Consider the following 21,778-nt stretch of genomic DNA (forward strand, 5'->3'; position numbering starts at 1 on the left):
GCAGGACAAAAATAATGGATCGAAACTAATCCAGAAGAGAAGCAACCTGGAATTGTGGAAAAATTTCATAACAGTGAGGACAATTAACCAATTGAACAATTTTCCTTCAAATGTTTTGGATGCTTTATCGCCGGAGGTTTTTAAGGCAAGATTGGACAGTCACTTGTCTGAAATGATAGAGGATCTCCTGCTTGAGCAGGGGGATGGACTAGAAGACCTCCAAGGTCCCTTCCAGCTCTTTACGGGATTCTATTATTGAACATTAAGTATGAATCCAATGTGGTCTATGTTATAATGTACTGGATTCATTGCAATTAACTGCCATCGTACTGAATGCATTAAGCCTTTACCCCCTGGATTCAAACAAGAGGCAAGTTCAACTAATTTCATCTAGAGTCAACAAAACACTGGCAGTTCTAAATAATTGTCAATTCAACCTATCCTGTAATTATCAAAATTATTATGTTCTTTTCATTCTTCCATTAAAGAGAGTCCTTGGGCTGCAGTAAAACTATTAAGACTAAATTGTTGTAATAATCCAGCCTCTGCCACTTAGAGGTGGGACAGCAATCAAGATAAACATGTTCCTGAACTTTTGCATCAACCATTTTAGTAAGAGAATAATTATCCAGCTTTTATGATACTGAAATCTCTTTGACTAACCCAACAAAGCTGGCTAAAAGACTTTCAAGAAAGTAGATTTAATGCAGCATGATAGTTGCATTTATATCAGTACTAATGTTGCTAGGAATACAAATTCTTCTTCCTATTCTTCATAAATATTACCATTCAGGGGAACTCAACATTGCTGGTATTATGTCTCAGAGTTATGTCTTTTTACGTCCAATAACCTTTAAAACAGCCCCTTCGCTGGATCTCCTGGATGATATCATGTAAGGAATTTCTCAAAAAAGAACTTAAGAGGTATTGTATTAAAAGAATTAGGTTCCGAAGATGTAACCATGCATAGTTTATAGTATGGCATCTTTTCCCCCTAGATTAGGTTAATCATGCTTAATCTGATCTATATCACTTTTAATATTTATTTTTGTCAAAGTTAGTTACTCTCTTACTCTCAGAGTGACCCTGGATGGCATACAGTTGAAAGCATAAAAGCATAAAAAAACATATAAAATGCAATACATCAGTAAAAAAAAAAAAACAAAACCCAGATAGAAACAAAACTAAAACATGTTAAAAAGAATTATGCCAGGTTTGGGGATGTAATAACAGAGTCAGGTAGTGCATTCCAGGCATTGAGCTCTCTGTTGCTGAAGTCATATTTTCTGTAGTCGAGTCTGGAGCAGTTTACCTTGAGTTTGTATCTATTGTTTGCTCGTGTATTATTATGATTGAAGCTGAAGTACTCATTGACAGGTAGGATGTTGTAGCGGATAATATTGTGTACTATGCTTAGGTCAGACCATAGGTGGCTCATAGGTTGAGTCAAGGGCACCTTTATATTAGATAGAGGAGAGATTCAAAAAATACACATACAGGAAAATTTATGACAAAAGAGAGTTGTTGCTGGGTTTATATGAAAAGAGAAATGCAGCCTATCATGAAACAGAGGCTGTGTAATACGCTCTTTTAAAAAATGCCATGTTTATTAAAGACATTTTCAACACAATAATAACAATACAAATTTTGAATTGACAAAAGAGAACTAGAGAAAATTAATAAGAAAGGTATAAGAAACAAACAAAAAGGATTTGAAAAGAAAGAAAAATAATAAAGAAGTGGCTTCTTATATATATATTTTAACAACAGTTATAACTACATTTAGATTTTACCCTCTCTCTTAAGGTTACATGATAATTTCCTTCTGTCCTTAATGTACTATTTCTAATCATCAAAGCCATAAGAAAATTTATTTTTTCCTTTTTAGGAAAAAAGTCCATAAAGACTTTCCAATCACTAATAAACGTAGTCGTTGATCTTTGTGTAAGCAAATCAATTAATTTTGCCATCTCTGCTCATTCTGTCATCTTCACCAATTATCCCTCTGCTGTAGATATTTCAGGGACTTCTCATTTCTGTCTCTTGGAGCAGAGATGATCTTCCATGGTCCTTCTCTAATTGTGTAGTTCTGTCAAAACAAGTCCATGCTTCAACTATGTATTTGTGTTTAAAATTCCTTATGTTTTATGCATTTTAACCCAAAGCTTTCTGACTTTTCTAAAGTCTACCAAACATGATAAAATGGTCCATATTTCAAACAACATAAATTTGGAGTACCTTTATGCATTCTAGACAAAGCTCTATTCCATATTGTTAATATGTCACTTCTATTATAGCGATTTTTAACTCTACATAAACTTTAACTTTATTGAACCACAAAAAACAATGCCATCTATCTATGCCCTTGAAAAGGGATGATTATAGTAACAATTATAATGAAATATGGGGGGATTTTATAAAAACAGTCTTGGTGGAATTGGGAATAAAGCTACTCAAGAATATAAGTTGTTTTGGAAGGGATAAGGGCACAATTGGAATGAATTATATATCTTTTAGTTGGTATAGAAGAAGAAATATAAGTAATAAAAATTGTCTCCAGGGGGAGGGGTGCACTGTAATATTTTTTCTTTACTTTCTTGTATTTAGATTTATATGTATTATATTTGTATTATTAGTATTCAAAATTAAAAAAAATCATATTAAAAATAAAAGAAAAGTATGTCATCCAATCTATGCATTGTGCTAGTTCTAAAATTAGAGGGGTGTGGTGTTTCAATGGCTAAGGCACTGACCTTGTCGATCACAAAGGTTCAGCAGTTTGAATCCCTAGCACTATGTAACAGAGTGAGCTCCCATTATTCGTCCTAGCTTCTGCCAACCTAGCAGTTTGAAATCACAAAGAAATGCAACTAGAAAAATAGGGATCACCTTTGGTGGGAAGGTAACATTTACCTTTACCTAGTTCTAAAATTATTTTATTTCCCAGCAGCATGAATTCTTCCATCCAAACCAAAGAGTAAGTTGAAAAATACATCTTCAAAACAGGGAATGCCAAGTCTCCTCATTTCTTTCCATCTTGAAGGGTTTTTTAATCTGTCCTTGATTTGTGCCCTTTCCATTTGAACCTAACTATATATTTCTTTTTATTTAAAATGATGCATTGGCTATCAAAATAGATACTGTTCGAAACAAAACAAAACACCTCATCATTTTAGTTTTCATCACAGAGTTTCTCCCCAATAATACATCTCCTTTTGTAGGATTTTGGCTCAGAATTACCAACATATTTTGGCGCTGGTATTTGCGGTAAAAGAAATCAATGAAAACCCTCACATCTTGCCAAATATCACTCTGGGATTCCAGATTTATAACAGTCACTTGAGTGCAAGCTCAACTTACCTTGCCTCAATGGAACTTCTATCTACCTGGAAGAGGTTCATTCCAAACTACAAGTGTGATACTAGAAGCAATGCAGCTGCAGTAATTGGAGGACCTGATTCAAATGTCTGCCTCCATATGGCCACCATCCTTGGTCTCTACAAGGTTCCACAGGTAAGTGCTTTCTAGGTTCTCCTGGGCTTTCTTGGTGTCCATCTTTGTTTCCTCCTTAATAGTATTTCACTACTAAATTTTATGGCTATAACCACTTATGACTATACCATGTTGCTTGTATCTTTCAATTTATATTATTTTTATTTGTTTCCTGGTACAATTTGACAGCTTATTAGTAATCTTGACTATCAATAAGTGTTGTATCTTTTTATGCTTCATTAATGTATTTTATTCTCCTTATGTGCACTGCGATCATATGCACCAAAGACAAATTCCTTGTGTGTCCAATTATACTGGGACAATAAGGAATAGTCAAATTATTCTCCAAAGCACTTGAGGGTAGGGCAAGAAGCAATGGGTGGAAACTAATCAAGGGGAGAAGCAACTTAGAACTAAGGACAAATTTCCTGGCAGTTAGAACAATTAATCAGTGGAACAACTTGCCTTGAGAAGTTGTGAATCTTCCAACACTGGACGTTTTTAAGAAGATGTTGGATATCCATTTGTCTGAAGTGGTGTAGGGTTTCCTGCCAATGCAAGGGGTTGGACTAGAAGACCTCCAAGATCCTTTCAAGAGCCGAGGTGGTGCAGTGGTTAGAGTGCAGTACTGCAGGCCACTTCAGCTAACTGCTAACTTCAGTTCGGCAGTTCAAATCTCACCGGCTCAAAGGTTGACTCAGTCTTCCATCCTTCCGAGGTGGGTAAAATGAGGACCCAGACTGTGGGGGCAATATGCTGACTCTGTAAATCGCTTAGAGAGGGCTGAAAGCCCTATGAAGCCGTATATAAGTCGAACTGCTATTGCTATTGCTATTGCTTTCCAACACTGTTGTTCTATTCTATTCTATTCTATTCACTCTTCTGTGTTCAGGATTCTGTTTCTCCTTTTTTTTTCTTGTTGATTATGCATTGTTATTTATACATACTACTGATTACATTTTGGAAGTTCCATTGTGGGGCAAAAAAAGGTTGGAACCACAGGTCTTGAAAGCAGAGTACAGTTCTACCTTGATCTAGTAAAGTAGTGTTTTGCAAGTATTTCAGGTGATACAGGTGATTTTAAATAAATGATAGATAAATAGATGATAATAAATAGATGATGGATAAATAGATAGATAGATAGATAGATAGATAGATAGATAGATAGATAGATAGATGGATGGATGGATGGATGGATGGATGGATGGATGGATGGATGGATGGATGGATGGATAGATAGATAGATAGATAGATAGATAGATAGATAGATAGATAGATAGATAGATAGATAGATAGAAATATATGAGAGATAGGGGTGTGTGAGAGAGAGGGGGGATGGAGGAAATGAGGGAGGGAGGGGGAGAGAGAGAGGGAGAAAGAGAGAGATGGAACTGCACTTGACTTTTCCTAAATAGTTTTCCTTATAATTAATAATTTCTCCTCTCTCAGAGTGTAAATTTCTGACAATCACATACAAGGTGTGTGGGGTTTTTTATGGTGCTCTTGCAATAAAGTCATCCCCTTCTCTGTGTAAGATTTTGGTGAAGTATGTAAAGGTAAAGGTTCACCTTGCACATATGTGCTAATTGTTCCCAAACCTAGGGGGCGGTGTTCATCTCCACTTCAAAGCTGAAGAGCCAGCTCTGTATGAAGACATCTCAGTGGTCAACGGCATGACTAAATGCCAAAGGTGCAGGGAACACTGTTATCTTCCCACCAAAGTTGGTTCATATTTTTTTATTTGCATTTTTACATGCTTTAGAACTGTTACGTTGGCAGAAACTGGGACAAGTAACAGGAGCTCACTTTGTTATGCAGTGCTAGGGATTTGAACCGCTGAACTGCCAAACTATCTGATCGACAAGCTCAACATCTTAGCAACTAAGACACCACGTCCCTGGTGAAATATGTACCATCACTAAATAAAAATGGAGTGCTCCCAAAATTAAGAAGAGCCAAGGTGGCGCAGTGGTTAAATGCAGCACTGCAGGCTACTGCTAGATCAGCAGGTCAGCGGTTCAAATCTCACCGGCTCAGGGTTGACTCAGCCTTCCATCCTTCCGAGGTGGGTAAAATGAGGACCCAGATTGTTGGGGGCAATATGCTGACTCTCTGTAAACCGCTTAGAGAGGGCTGAAAGCCCTATGAAGCGGTATATAAGTCTACTGCTATTGCTATTGCTCCCAAAATTAGGCTTACTGCATTGATTTAGGGGAGCAAATTTCAAGCTTAAAAAAATGAATATATTACCTATTTAATTTCAGCAGCTAAAATCATAGTTGCCCAACACTGGAAAAGAAAATATAACAGTTAAAATGTGGATTAACATGGCCTCTTTAATGGCCACTTTAAAAGAAATCACAGTTAAAATTAAAATACCAATACATCAGAGACAGGCATCACATTTTTTTAAAATCAAATTTGGATGGATTTTATAGGTTTACTCAGTTTCAATAAGTGATAATATTATAATAGTTTATAGTACATATGTGGTAAATTTGCTCTTTATTTACATGTTAGTATATTTCATTTTTCTATTTTCTGTTTTATTTCTCTATGCCTCTTGGATTTGTGTTAATTTGTGTTTGTGTGTCTGTATACACACATGCACAAACACACATGCACACACATACATATTAATGCATTTTGCAAACCTGATCTCCTTTTTAAATATCCTTTAGCTCATATATGGTTCTTCTGCAGCGATGGATAACAAAGAGGAAGAAGTTTTTGCTCAACAGATGTTTCCCAACTGGATCCATCAATACAATGGAATTCTTCAGTTACTTCTATATTTCAGGTGGACGTGGATAGGGGTGCTTTATGTCAAAGATGAGAACGGGGAAAGGTTTGTGCAGAAAGTCCTTCCCTTTTTTTCCCAGAGTGGCATTTGCTTTGATTTCATTCAAAACCTGCCCAAGCATAGCTTTTCGAGTAACACCTTTAGCCTTGTGGAAAAGGGGGTTGAAACCTATAAGATAACTGAGCGAAGCAGTTACAATGTCTTATTCATGCATGGAGAACTACAGACAATGCTAGTTCTCAGAGTGCTCATTGCATTTTCGGAATACGACAGATCAACTAAGGCTGAGAGTAAAGTTTGGATCATGACAGCCCAGATGGACTTCACATCCCTCCCTTTTCAGAGGAATACAGACATAAACTTCCTTCATGGCGCTCTTGCTTTGGCAATTCATTCTGAGGAGATATCAGGTTTCCAAACATTTCTTCAGACCAGAAAACCTAGCTCAGAAAAAGAAGACGGCTTTCTCCAGCTGTTTTGGGAAAGTGTATTTGGATGCTCCTTCTCTAACCCAGATTCAAGTCACAGACCTGAGAGGACCTGCACTGGAGAGGAGAAACTAGACACTCTCTCTGAGTCTGTTTTTGAGACGAGGATGACTGCTCACAGCTATAGTATCTACAATGCCGTCCATACTGTAGCACACGCCCTGCACTTAAGACATTTGATGAATTCCAAACGACACACGTTGTCAAAACAGCAGAAGCTTCTCAATCAACATTCATGGCAGGTAAAGCCAAAGAGAAAATATCTACATGTAACAAGATACGTAGATACGACTGAGTACAAAGAACCATTCGTTCCAGCTTTCATATTCTTCTTACATTAACTGATTATTAGAATGTTTATTATGATGTCTATTTTAATCATTTAACAAACATTAAACAATTACAGCTCTAAGGGTTATCATGGTGGCTTGGTTTCCTTCATGAACTGTTAGGATCAAGACAAATGACCTAAACTTGGATGTTATGTTTATGTTATTGAATGAAGGTTAGAGCTGATTTGCAATCTTAAACAAAGACAGAATCTTCTAGTTTTGCCTGCATAAATAAATATTAGCCATTTCCTATTATTATTAATAAAAATAATATGAGCTGTTCACAGCATATAACCAGATTAAAAATAAGAAAATAGTAAAAAGAAATATACATTGTCACCACAGGGAATAGATTCTAACCAGCAGAGTACATCCTAAACAATTGGAAGCAACTTTTGATTTTTTAAAAAAATAATCTTTATTGGTTATACATTTCTTAATAAGACATACAAATACAGCTTTAAACATACAACCCCCCCCCATAGTCATTCACAGCCGCACGTTTTTTTTTCTTCCTCATTGTTTAGTCTCTAACCAGCATCTTCTTGTTACAAAATTCAGGGATCTATTACAATACCCATGTTCACTTTTAGTTCCCATTGTTAACAGCTGCTTTTATTTCTTTATGGAAACTCTTTAAAGAGTTTAGGGAGAAGTAGTCTTTTATATATGAAGGCAAGTTGTTCCATGGGACAGGTGATGCAACTGAGAAGGTTTTGCTACATAATCCTAGTAAATGAAACTCCTTTTGAAATAGGACCTCAGCAAGGCTTGTCTCCCAGATCTTCCTAGCATGGGAATGAGGACACTTGAGATTTTTTGGGGGGATTCAGACAAGTTACAAGTTGTATCTAATTGCATGGATTTGGTATCTGTGCCCGCTTAGATAACTTTACAGTCATGGAAATGTTTGGTTCAGCAATGCCATAGCAACTGTTGTACACTATACTATGACAAGGCCAATTCATCCCTATGTTAATTCCTAAAAACCTCATCCTGAAAGCTCATGAACTGGAAAATCTGTCAGAACAGAACAACACAGCACAGCACAGCACAGCACAGCACAGCACAGCACAGCACAGCACAGCAAAGAACAGAACAGAACAGAATAGAATAGAATAGAATAACAGAGTTGGAAGGGACGTTGAAGTTCTTCTAGTCCAACCCCCTGCTTAGGCAGGAAACCCTACACCAGACAAATGGATATCCAACATCTTCTTTAAAATGTCCAGTGCTGGAGCATTCACAACTTCTGGAGGCAAGTTGTTCCATTGATTAATTGCTCCAATTGTCGGGAAATTTCTCTTTAATTCTAAGTTGCTCCTCTCCTTGATTAGGGACAGGGACTCTTTAATGCTTTGCACAGCGTTAACAAAAGGGATAGCAAAGACAGTAATGAAAGATTGAGTAAAGCTGTTATACTATTAAATTCCCATATACATTGTTAATAGAATAATTGATCATTCCTGTTTGTACCTTGTAACTCCTGCACATGTGTCTGTCTCCCTCCCTCCCTCCCTCCCTTCCTTCCTTCCTTCCTTCCTTCCTTCCTTCCTTCTTTCTTCTTAAAAGTAGCACATGCCTCTCACTTATCAAATAGTCATCCTTATGAATTTTCTCCATTTATATCTTAGTTACATCACTTTCTAAGAAAAGTTTCATTTAATAACAGTGCTGGAGAAAATATTTCTTTTGATCAAAATGGTGAAAGAATGGCTGCCTTTGATATTATCAATTGGAGGACATTTCCAAACCAATCTTTTCTTAGAGTCAAAGTTGGAAAAATAGACCCGTATGTGTCATCAAATGCTTCATTCATCATTGATGAGAACAATATGGTATGGCCTAGCAGGTTCAATCAGGTATGGGCTAATGCATTTGTTTTGAGTTTCCAGATCTTTAAAAAAGAAAAAAGAAAAAAAAATGATTTGCTTAGAGTCAGTCCTAAAATTAAGGAGATTATGTTGTGGATGATGCTGTGATGCAAATTCCATTTCAAATTAAGTCTTACATTAGATAATCTAAAAGTTCCCCTCTCAGATATGCCGCTAGTCATTCCTGACTCTAGGAGACAGTGCTCATCTCTGTTTCAAAGCCAAAGAGCCGGCGCTGTCTGAAAATGTCTCCATGGTCATGTGGCTGCCATGACTAAATGCCGAAGGCGCATGGAACGCTGTTACCTTCCCACCAAGGTGGTCCCTATTTTTCTACTTGCATTTTTATGTGCTTTTGAACTGCTAGGTTGGCAGAAGCTGGGACAAGTAATGGAAGCTCACTCCGTTATGCGGCGCTAGGCATTCAAACTGCCAAACTGCCAACCTTTCTGATTGACAAGATCAGCATCTTAGCCATTGAACCACTACGTTCTCTTATCTACTCTAAGTATACATATCAAACACATTGATATGAATATCCTTCCACCATCACTTTTTCTTCTGCTGTTACTCTTCATTTTCTTTGACAAAATTCTAATATATCAAAGTAAGTCAATCATTTAGTATGCACTTCTCTCCTATCCAGGGGTGGGTTCCGGATCCCGTTCAAACCAGCATGGTTGGAACGAGCCCAGCGTCGCCCACATGGACATGCATGGTACACAAGCACACATGCGCAGTGTGTGCAGCCTCCGTAAGCCTCCGCAATGCTCCAGCTTCTCGGTGGAGCGTTGTGCAGGTGCTCTACGTGCCATGCACGTGCACGGAAGCGTCAAAGGCTTAAAGGACAGATAAGGAACTCGGGCGGGTGGGTGGGCCCTCTGGAGCACTGTACCGGAATGGGACCGGGTGCTCTGGGCAGGCTCTCGTACACCCGTACTGGGACGTACGCCTGCAATCCACCACTGCTTCTATCCAATGCTTCCTATCCTGAGAGCTACACAATTATTTTAAAGAACAGCCTAGATTTATATTCCTTCTTGTATCCTCAGTAAATCTAAAAAACCTATTTTTAATATTTACATTAACCTTAGCTTTATCATACCATAGATTACCTGTGACACTGAAATCCTAAATTATGCCCTTCTAACTACAAATTTCTCAGTAACATTCTTCCTTTCACTGGACCAGTGGTGTGTTCCGGATCCCGTTGCAATCAGTATGCTGCAATTGGGCTTGGCATTCTTCAAGACCATGTGTGCTGCATGTGCATGCATACCCACCACCCTGTGATGCTCCAGCTGCTCAGTGGAGTGTCGCGCAGGCACCGTATGCTGTTCGTACACAAGCAAATGGCACGGTTGGCTTAAATACAGGTAAGGAATGAGGACAGGCAGGTGGTACGGTACAGTGGTTGCTACTTCTAGCAGCCACCGGTACACCCGTACCGGGGCATACCGCCTGAAACCCAATACTGATCCAGACCAAACTGCAAGCTGCCACATACACATTTCAATTCAGGTAAGTCCATCCCTTGTCTTTCTTTTGCATCTTGTAACACCTTCTATTTAACGAGTCATATTTCCCTGAAGCATGAATTTTGATACATCTATCCTTGTTTAAATGATGCCTTTCTATATGTTTTTTTTTTATCTTTAGACGTGGCCTGTTTCAATATGCAATGACAACTGCTTTAAAGGATTTAGTAAGAGAAAAAAGGAAGGGCTGCCATTTTGCTGCTATGATTGCTTTCCTTGTCCAAAAGGGAAGATTTCAAATCAGGAGGGTGAGACACCTAATGTATTGATGAGTCAGAAATATTTGTTGTGTAAGACTGAGATAGGTACAGATACAAATGCAATTTTTTTAAGCATGTATTAGATAACATATATAAGTATAAACATGATTTTGGATACATGAATGGATACAAATAAAAAGAAACATTAGGACAGAGATGGTAGGCACATTGGTGTGCTTATGCACACACCTTAGAGACCTCTTAGGAATGGGGCGAGGTTGACAGTAGACAGTCTAAGGTTAATGTTTTGGGGGTTTGGGGAAGATGGTGCATTCAAGGCATTGACCACTCTGTTACTTAAGTCGTATTTTCTGCAATTGAGTTTGGAGTGGTTTACCTTAAATTTGTATCTATTACGTGCTCTTGTATTGTTGTGGTGGAAGCTGAAGTTGTCATTGACAGGTAGGACATCTTAGCAGATAATTTTATGTGTTACACTTAGGTCAGACCAAAGGCTGCATAGTTCTAACTTGTCTAAGCCCAAAATTCCAAGTCTGGTGGCATAAGGCAGTGGTCCCCAACCCCCGGTCCGCAGACCGGTGCCGGGCCATGGAGTACCTGGCACCGGGCCGTGCAGCGGCCGGGGGCCATGATCGCTGCAGCGGCCGGGGGCCATGATCGCTGCAGCACAAAGGCTCCTGGGCCGTGCGCAAAAGCTCCTGGGCCGTGCACAAAGGCTCCAGGGAAGAGAGCCCCGCGCAGGTACGCAATCAATGTGTCATCACGAACAACGCCCCCCCACCCCTGCGTGCGCTCAGCGGGCCACGGTAAAATTATCAAAGGCTGACTGGTCCATGGCGATAAAAAGGTTGGGGACCACTGGCATAAGGTATTCTGTTGCAAGTGGAGGAGCAGAGGATTTTTCTTGTGAAATATCTCTGGACTCGCTCGATTGAATTAATATCCGATATGCAGTGAGGGTTCCAAACAGATGACCTGTATTTGAGAATTGGTCTAGCAAATGTTTTGTATGCTCTGGTTAGTAATACAATATTACAAGAGAAGAAGCTACACAAGATTAGGTTAACAACTCTTAATAACTTTTTGGCAATGTTATTACAGTGGGCTCTGGCACTTAAATTATTAGATATAAATACTCCAAGGTCCATGACAGAGTGAGGGTCATCTACAAGGTCATGTCCACCCAGCTTGTATTTTGTGTTCTGACTTTTTTATTGCCAATGTGTAAGACAGAGCATTTGTTGGTTGAGATCTGAAGTTGCCAATTGTTTGACCATTCTGACACATAGTCAAGGTCTTTTTGAAGGGTAGCAGCATTGTAGGTGGTATTAAATAATTTAACGGTCAGTGCAGTGAACACAATTGCTTGTAATATGATCACAAAGGTCATTTATATAAAAGTATAAAGACTGTTGGTCCTAAAACACTGCCTTGGGGAAAACAATTATCAACAGGTGCAAGATTTGATAGGCTGCTCCCTATTTTGACTAATTGCTGCATGTTTGACAGGAATGCAGCTATCCAATTATGCAGGGATGCAGAGATGCCATAAGATTAGTTTTAGTTTTAGTTTAGTTTTAGAAGTAGTTTATCGAGTATTACTGAATCAAAAGCTTTACAGAAGTCTATGTAAATTGTGTCTGTTTCTTTGCCTTGATCGAGTTGTGTAGTCCACAGGTTTGTTCAGTGCAAGAGTTGTAGATTATAGGATAAATTTTCCTGAGTCCAAATAGTTTGTTAGAGAATAGATTGTTCATTTCTAAGTGGAGGATAACAGATTGGTTTATGATTGATTCCATGACTCTGTAGGTGATGCAACATAAAGAGATTGGTCTGTAATTATCAGCTAGGCTGGGGTCTCCCTTTTTGAAGATAGGGATGACTGTGGCTAGTGACCATAGGAGCTTGTCCTGAAAGATTTTTCAAAGATTGTGCTTAGAGGTTCTGCTATGGCAGTAGAAAGCTTTTTTAAGAAGTAGGCACATGAGAATATATATGAGAAATAATTTATTCATATAAATATATATGTACAGTATGTATGTATGTATGTATGTATGTATGTATGTATGTATGTATATATATATGTATGTATGTGAATATATATGAGAACCAAAAATATTAGAACCAATTTGATATAGTACTAGGCTAGAATCTAGGAGACATGAGTTCTAGTCCCACCTTATGATATGAAATCTGCTAGGTGACATTGACTCTCTGGTCTTGGGAAGAAAGCAATGGTAAACCAGTCTTTACTACTCCAACAAAAGTCAACACTGTCTTGAAAATCAAGTTTTGTTTTCTGGTTATTGACCACAAATATTCTCATTCTCCCTCTCCCTCCTTCTCTCTCCCCTCCCCTCTCTCACATACACAAACAGTATGTAAGGTGCAAAGCTGACTTTGTATTTTAACGGTTGTTCAATTAAATCATGATGGTAGCACCTGCAGAGGAAAATATAGTCATGTATAATCTCTGATATACATTGTTTTGTTTATATTGTTAAAACTATAAGAAACCAGGTTACACATAGGAGTAAAATACATTACATATAAAACATACAGCACCAAATACCAAGAATGTCCTTTTAAAAATCATAATTTCTCCATCCTCTGGCATTTCAGATATATGGTAGTGACTTATACAATGGGGTTAATGAACGATTTGTAAAGAAATACTTCCCAGCCAACAACATAATTCAGTGATGGAAAATATAAAAGATGTCCGTTTTAGATGCATCTTAATTGACTTTTTTAGGACTTTGGCAATATTACATATTAATGCTAGACATGAATTCTCTTTCAGATATGGATGACTGCATTCCGTGCCCAGAAGGACAATTTCCAAATCGTGGACAGGATGGATGTCTTCCGAAGGAGATTATCTATTTGTCACACATAGAATCTTTAGGGATTAGTTTGACCAGTCTTGCACTTTTGTTTTTTTTAATCACAACATTGGTGCTTGGAATTTTCATAAAGTACCAAGATACTCCCATTGTCAAAGCCAACAACAGGAATCTCACTTATACTCTCCTTGTTTCTCTCCTGCTCTCCTTCCTTTGTGCTTTACTGTTCATTGGCCAGCCTGAGAAAGTGTTGTGTCTTATTCGACAAAGTGCTTTTGGCATCATCTTTACAATAGCTGTGTCATGCGTCTTGGCTAAAACAGTAATTGTGGTTCTCGCTTTTAAGGCCACCAAGCCAAGTTCCAAAATGAGGAAGTGGGTGGGGAAACCCTTGGCCAACTCCATTGTTTTTTCCTGCTCTTTTCTTCAAATAATTATTTGTATAACATGGTGGGCTGTCGCTCCTCCATTCCCAAATCTTGATATGCATTCTTTGCCTGAAGAAATTCTATTAGAATGTAACGAAGGCTCAAATGTCATGTTTTACTGTGTCCTCGGCTTTATGGGTTTCTTGGCTGTCGTGAGCTTCATAGTAGCTTTTCTAGCCAGGACACTGCCTGATACTTTTAATGAAGCTAAGTTTATCACCTTCAGCATGCTAATATTCTGTGCTGTTTGGTCGTCGTTTTTCCCAGCTTATTTAAGTACTAAGGGAAAATATATGGTGGCTGTAGAGATCTTCTCCATACTGGCTGCCAGTGCAGGCTTACTGAGTTGCATTTTCCTTCCAAAAATTTATATTATTATAGTAAAACCTGAATTAAATAATAGGGAACTGCTCCGAATAAAGCACTAAAGACTTTTGACACTTATGGCATTCAGCTAACAAATTTAAAAACCATATAAATTCTGAACAATGAATGGAATAAACCACTATTTTCCTTTAGCTTCAAAGAGCTATTTATCTAGCCTAAATGCAACTTCCGGCAGTTAGCTGTATACATTAACATTTTAAATTAATATGAACTGGGATGGCTGAACTAGGTTCCCCTCTTTCTGTTCCTAGTCTTAGAGTGTTTAGAGAGAAGATATGCAATGGTGGGAGGATGTAATTGTACATTGGTACAATTTCTATGCAAGTCTGGACTTAAAGTCCCAGATCATATGAACAGTTTTATTCTGAGTCAAGTGACTGTGGTTATCTTGATTTTGTAGACTTACCAGCTAAATACATGGAGAACAGGGAAGAAAGGAGGCAGATGTATGTGATTGGTCCTACTGGTCCACTGCCACGGTGGCACAGTGGTTAGAGTGCAGTATTGCAGGCTACTTCTGCTGACTGCCAGCTGCCTGCAATTTGGCAGTTCAAATCTCACCAGGTTCAAGGTTGACTCAGCCTTCCATCCTTCCGAGGTGGGTAAAATAAGGACCCAGACTGTTGGGAGACAAATATGCTGTCTCTGTAAAACCACTTAGAGAGGGTTGTGAAGCACTGTAAGGCAGTATATAAGTCTAAGTGCTATTGCTATTATCTAGTAGGATTTAAATAGTCACACAGATCAAATTTTAGGAAGCCAATATAGTCCAGGAAACTTTTGGTAAGATTGTAGCTTCAATATCTGTTTCCAGTGTCCATTTTTGTTCTGGTTGATGATTGGCTGACTGACACATACATACATGCATGCATGCATGTATGCATGCATGCATACATTCATCTGACTCAGTAAACAATTTATTTTGCCTGATTAAAATGTGATATTCAATTAACAATCATATGTTTATTCATTTAAAATAATTATGTTTCAATACCAGTTGGTTCTAAGTGTCAGCTACTCCAATACAATTTAAAAAGAAAACAACAGCCATGAAACAGACAGTTGTGGCAGCATCATATTCAGCAACATTGTGAGGAAAGACATGCTCAATAACAACACACTTTTCATTATTTTATCAGCCCTCACAAGTTTTCTGAAATAGCCAGAGTTCATCCTGAATATGATGGAATCATGGATCTAATGGAAACCTGTTCCTAAGGAGAAAGGTTTTCCGAACCTTGCTGTCAGGTGTGACTTCATTTAATAATCAGGAAAGAAACCACTCAACTCCATTTGTTTGAAATTAAGTGTACTTTTACTAATTACAAATGAACAGTAGCAAAGCTAAGATGAATCTGGTTAATTAGGCATGAAAGCAAAGAATATCATGTATAATTCAATCCCCTCCCCTTGGCACCCCAGTCCATAGTCCAATTATAATTCACCCAACTGTCAGGTGGGAGATATCTTCAAAAAACATCACCAGGATGGAATGCTGGACAGTTAACCTTGGCAGGAAACTCCCTTCCTCCACATGTGCAATGAGATGGTTGGGTCTAGAATCTTCCTCCAGCACATAATGATTCCCTTCCCAAATACCATGCCCACCTCCCTGTTTCAATGGCAGCTGAAGCAGCAGCAAAGCAGAGACTGACACTTGCCCCTGAAGAATGGTGACAACTACAGCCAAATAGTTCACCCATACTTAACTCCTGAAGGTGGTCCAAAAGACAGTTGAGAGATCACTTAGATTCAGGAGGTCTGCATCAGTGGTGAAATTCATTTTTTTAACTACCATTTCTGTGGGTGTGGCTTGGTAGGTGGGGCAGGGGAAGGATACTGCAAAATCTCCATTTCCTTCCCATTCCAGGGGAAGGATACTGCAGAATCCCCATCCCTTCCCCACTCTGGGGACAGCCAGATGTGGCATTTGCCGGTTCTCTGAACTACTCAAAATTTCTGCTACCGCTTCTCCAGAACCTGTCAGGACCTGCTGGATTTCACCCCTGGTTTGCATGCTCTTTAATCTGGCTTTAGCACAGGCCACCAATTTGGTCTTTGTTTAATATCCTTGTTTGTCCCCAGAATTGAAACTAATTCTGATAATCTATGTGTTCCAGGGCCTTTCATAACTGCTGATCCATAATTTTCTCCAGAAAAAGAAAGTTGGGGACTCTTCTGTAATTATCAAAAACAACTAGACTGAGCAATGATTTCTTGAGGAAGGGCACACACAGCATTGTGCAAAAGTCTGAAGCTTAGATTTATTGATGTAGAAATGGTATAATAGCCATATATAATTATGGCTCAGTCCTCTTATTAAAATGCAACCAGAAAATATAGGAAATTTGAACAGTTCACTTAACAACAGTTTGTTTACTGACCATTCCAGTTGTAACAGCGCTGAAAAAAGGGACTTATGACCATATTTCACACTTACAACCATTGCATCCCCATGGTCATGCAATCCCAATTCAGATGTTTGGCAAGTGACTCATATTTATGATGGTTGTGATCATAAATCAGCAGAGGTGTCAAACTTGTGATTACATGTTGTCGTCACATGACGTATCACAACTCCCCCCCCCTTTGCTAAGGGGATATGGACAGCACATGACGCTTCTGGCCCTTGGGCAGCGAGTTTGACACCCCTAGTTAACAGTGGCCAGAGGTCATGAGATCATTTTTTGCAACCTTCTGAAAAGCAAAGACAATGAGGAAGCCAGATTCACTTAACAACAGTGTTACCAACTTAACAACCACAGTGATTCACTTAACAATTGTGGCAAGAAAGGTTATAAATGGAGCAAAACACACTTAACAACAGTCTGTTGGAGATGACCAGGTTGAGCCCAATGGAGAAGTCAAATATGTCTTAAGACATGAGTTCATGTGGACCCAACAAGAAATCTAAGTCCAGTCCACTTTGAATCCCTCTCTTATCTTTTGCTCATTTTGCAGAGATTCTTGTAGAGAGCTTAAGCTTGAAAACAATCTTTATATTTGGTTGAACTGCCTGAATCTCCTGATTTCCCCTGCACTTGACACTATTTCACTTAACAGCAAAAATGTTTGGCTCAGTTGTGGTCAAAAGTCAAAGACTATTTGCATGCAGTATTCAAAAATAGGAAAAAAGCAGAAAAACAGCTTTCATAGGCTAAAAGTGGCAAATATTTGGCATGACCTCCTGATACATTGGAGCATCTGCAGGATCTTGTAAACCTAAAGAGCCAAGGTGGCGCAGTGGTTAAATGCAGCACTGCAGGCTACTGCTAGATCAGCAGGTCAGCGGTTCAAATCTCACCGGCTCAGGGTTGACTCAGCCTTCCATCCTTCCGAGGTGGGTAAAATGAGGACCCAGATTGTTGGGGGCAATATGCTGACTCTCTGTAAACCGCTTAGAGAGGCCTGAAAGGCCTATGAAGCGGTATATAAGTCTACTGCTATTGCTATTGCTATTGCTATTGCTAAATGGAATGGAACTCTGGTACTGCATTGCTAATACCTGTATGTGTCCAACACACAATGCACAAGGGAAGTGTGCTCTCCATGAAGCCAGAGCTGCAAATGCCCACACATGCCTGCTCAACATGTGGCAGAAAATTCTATACCCCTATAGGCCTTACCAGCCACCTGCGGATATACCATGGACAGCCCACTACCTGCTAGGTGTCAAAGTCCTCTTCGAAAACAATGGGCGAACATCATCATGTGTTCTACTATTTAACAAGCTTGTACTCAATCCACATAAGACCGAGTGGCTGGTGTTTTCCCTCCTACTAATTGGCCAAGTGTTCCATCTCTCAGGCTGGGGGGTCAAACAGTACGCCCCTCAGACAGGGTTTGCAATTTGGGAGTCCTCCTGGACCCACAGCTGACTTTTGAACACCACTTGTCGGCTGTGACCAGGGGGGCATTTGCCCAGGTTCGCCTGGTGCACCAGTTGCGTCCCTACCTGAACCGGGAGGCCCTCACAACAGTCACCCGGGCCCTTGTGACCTCTAGACTGGACTCCTGCAACGTGCTCTATATGGGGCAGCTCTTGAAGAGCATTCGGAGACTTCAGCTTGTCCAGAATGCAGCCGCGCGAGCGATCGTGGGTGCACCTCGTTTCACCCACGTAACACCTATCCTCCGCGAGCTGCACTGGCTGCCTATTGGTCTTCGGATATGCTTCAAGGCGCTAGTCGTCACTTATAAAGCCCTTCATGGCATTGGACCTGGGTACTTGAGAGACCGCCTGCTGCCAATTACCTCCACTAGACCGATTAGATCCCACAGATTAGGCCTCCTCCAAATTCCATCCGCCGGCCAGTGTCAACTGGCGACTACCCAGAGGAGAGCCTTCTCTGTGGCTGCTCCAACCCTCTGGAACGAACTCACCGTGGAGATTCGAACCCTCACCACCCTCCAGGCCTTCTGCAAAGCCCTTAAAACCTGGTTCTTCCGACAGGCCTGGGGCTAAAGAGCTGTTGCCCCCGTCTCGAATGGTATGACTGTTGTATGTTTTAAATTATGCATTGTTATGTTTTGTTTTTTAATTTTTTGTCTGTATCCCCCTTCCCTGGTTTGAGTTGTGAGCCGCCCTGAGTCCCCTTCGGGGGAAAAGGGCGGCATATAAATATAATAAACAAACAAACATGCCAAAATGATTGCTATTCAAAAAAGTCAATTTCACTATATTTGTGCAAGACTTGTTCAAACATTACATATAACACAGAGACAGAAGATAGGTGTCAGCCTCTGCTTTGCTGTTGCTTCGGCTGCCATGAAATGGGAAGAGAGGGCATGGTTTTTGGGAGGGGTTACTAATTGTGCTGTTGGAAGGTTCTGGAGCTCAGCTGCCTGTCGGACTATGCATGCGTAGGAGATTCCCGCCAGGACTAACGGCACTGACATTCCATCTTCGTGATGCCTTTTGAAGTTATCTCACACCTGACACTTGGGAGAATTATGATTGGACTGTAACTGTGATGCCAAGGGGTGGGGAATGGGTTATTCTATATATCAATCGCTTTTGCGCCTAAATGATCAGTCTTCGCTTCGCTATGTCTTTAATCATTTATAATTAGTAAAAGTACACTTGATTTCTACCCACGGAGTCTCGTGGTCTTCTTTCCTAATTATCTAATGGAGAGGTTCTGACAATAGGCTTAAGATAGAGAAGGATCTTGACAGACCTGAACAGTGGGCACTGTCTAAGAAAATGAAATTCAATGGTGAAAAAAGTAAGGTTTTACATTTAGGCAAGAAGAACCAAAAGCACATGTATAGTATATGTGGTACCTTGCTCCATAGTAGTAACTGTGAGCGGGATTTTGGAGTCCTGGTGGACAACCATTTAAATAGGAGCCAGCCGTGAGCAGCAGCTGCCAAAAAAGCCTATACAGTTCTGGGCTGCATTAACAGAGGGATAGAATCAAGATTGTGTGAAGTGTTAATATCACTTTATAATGCCTTGGTAAGACCATACTAGGAATACTGCATCCAGTTTTGGTTGCAACAATGTAAAAAAATGTGGAGACTCTAGAAAGAGTGCAGAGAAGAGCAAGAAAGATGATTAGGAGACTGGAGGCTAAAACATATAAAGAACAGTTACAGAAATGGGGTGTGTCTAGTCTAATGAAAAGAATGACTACTTGTGACATAATAGCAGCATTCTGGTATCTAATGGGGCTGCCACAAAGAAGAAGGGGTCTGTTAGGTAAGCTCCACGTTGGGAGAGCGAGAACATTCAGAGAAGCATTGTTAGAGTTGGGTTGGAGAACACACAAACCATACAGAGACACTGTAGTTTAAATAGGCTTTTACTTTCGTGGAAATAGAGGTATCAGAGTCCATCAAACAGTCCAAGTCATACACGGATAAGACAGTCAGTCATCAATGCCTTTCAGTTAAGGGATAATCCAAATAACATAGTCTAGTATCATATAATCAGTTCAGAACTCAAAGTTTGCTAGCAGTTGCAAAACTACAATAACTCACAGCACTCAGATGAGATCAGCCCAGCATCTAACAAACAGAGAGTTAACATGGGTGTCTATAACTACATCGTCAGTTGGTTCTAATTTATTCCACCCCACATGTTCTATAAACTTAGCACTAGCGCTACAGTGAACCTTAGTTGTGCCTTTCTCCCAAAATTTATCAATCTATGGTTGGCCTCGTAACCTATGAAAAATAACTGTTGATCTCTTTTCTGCTCTTTCAGTCTCCCTTGTAATGGTATATGTACCTATGCTGAGGCTCCGAATTTATGTAGATAACTCAAATCTGGTTTTCTGCCATGCTACCTAGTGAATCGCAATTCACCAGTTGTTATATTTACCACATTATTTAAAACATGGCTACTACACATTATAGCTTCACCCCACAGTGTTTCCGGCAAACCTGAATCAGCTATCATAGTTTGAGCCATGGCCTGTAATGTTTGCCTCCTTCGTTTTACAACTGAGGTATTTTGTGGCCTATAAGAAGCAGAACATTTATGCTCAATTCCAGCTGTTTTTAACATTGTTTGGAATTTATAGTTGGTAATCTCCATCCCATCATCAGTAACTACAGTGATAACCTTGGCTCTAATCTTTCTTTCCGTAAACCTAAGCCAATTAAAGAAATGCTGAAACGTTTCTGTTTTGTTTTTCATTAAGTAACAGAAACCGTATCGTGAATAATGATCCATGATATTCAAAACATAACAGACACCTCCCAAACTGGGTTTCTTAGGTCCTATTATATCAGCAAAAAGAATTTCCATTTGTTTTAAAACCATTCAGTCTGTTTGCTGGAGTAACTTTGCTCTTCTCCTGATTGCAAACATTGCAGTTTAAATATTTACTTCAAGGTTTTAATTTTACTCCTTCTGACAATTTAACAGTTTGTTGCAGCATCTTGAAATTAATGTGCCCCATGCGTCTATGTAGTAAATGTATGCATTCGTCATGGTATTTCACATTATCATAAACTGAGTTAGCTATCTGGGCATCAGATATAACGTATAAACCATTTGTTAATTTGGCAGTAACCCTATTACCGTCTTTTTCAATTATACAGGTATCTCCCCTAAAGGTTACTGCATAGCCAATATTAACTAGAGCCCTTACTGATAATAAATTAAATTTCAGTTTAGGTACTTATAACATTGGTAACTTCTCCTTTAGGAATGAACAACATGCATTACCTTCACCAGCCGCCTTCACCTTCCATCCATTTGCCAAACATACATGTTCCTTGCCTGTGGTCATTTTTACAAATCTTTTTCTATCTCTAACAATGCACTGTTATGCTCCACTATCAACAACCTACAAATCATGGTTTACTGGTGCATTGGTAGACATAGCCAAAGGAGACATAGCTAAGTTGACATTAG

The 21,778-nt window shown here is 39.4% G+C and overlaps 1 protein-coding gene across 1 annotated transcript; it reads left to right on the top strand.

Annotated features, from left to right (window-relative positions):
- The first annotated feature begins 2,951 nt into the window (after window positions 1-2,951).
- On the top strand, window positions 2,952-14,450 carry LOC116523494 (vomeronasal type-2 receptor 26-like). The gene is made up of 5 exons (XM_032238610.1): window positions 2,952-2,977; window positions 3,222-3,513; window positions 6,174-7,025; window positions 10,649-10,775; window positions 13,552-14,450. The coding sequence occupies exons 1-5, from the start codon at window positions 2,952-2,954 to the stop codon at window positions 14,448-14,450; spliced, it is 2,196 nt and encodes a 731-aa protein (XP_032094501.1).
- The last annotated feature ends 7,328 nt before the right edge of the window (window positions 14,451-21,778 follow it).

The sequence above is a fragment of the Thamnophis elegans genome, unplaced genomic scaffold (genome assembly GCF_009769535.1).
Source record: "Thamnophis elegans isolate rThaEle1 unplaced genomic scaffold, rThaEle1.pri scaffold_38_arrow_ctg1, whole genome shotgun sequence".
Taxonomy (NCBI): domain Eukaryota; kingdom Metazoa; phylum Chordata; class Lepidosauria; order Squamata; family Colubridae; genus Thamnophis; species Thamnophis elegans.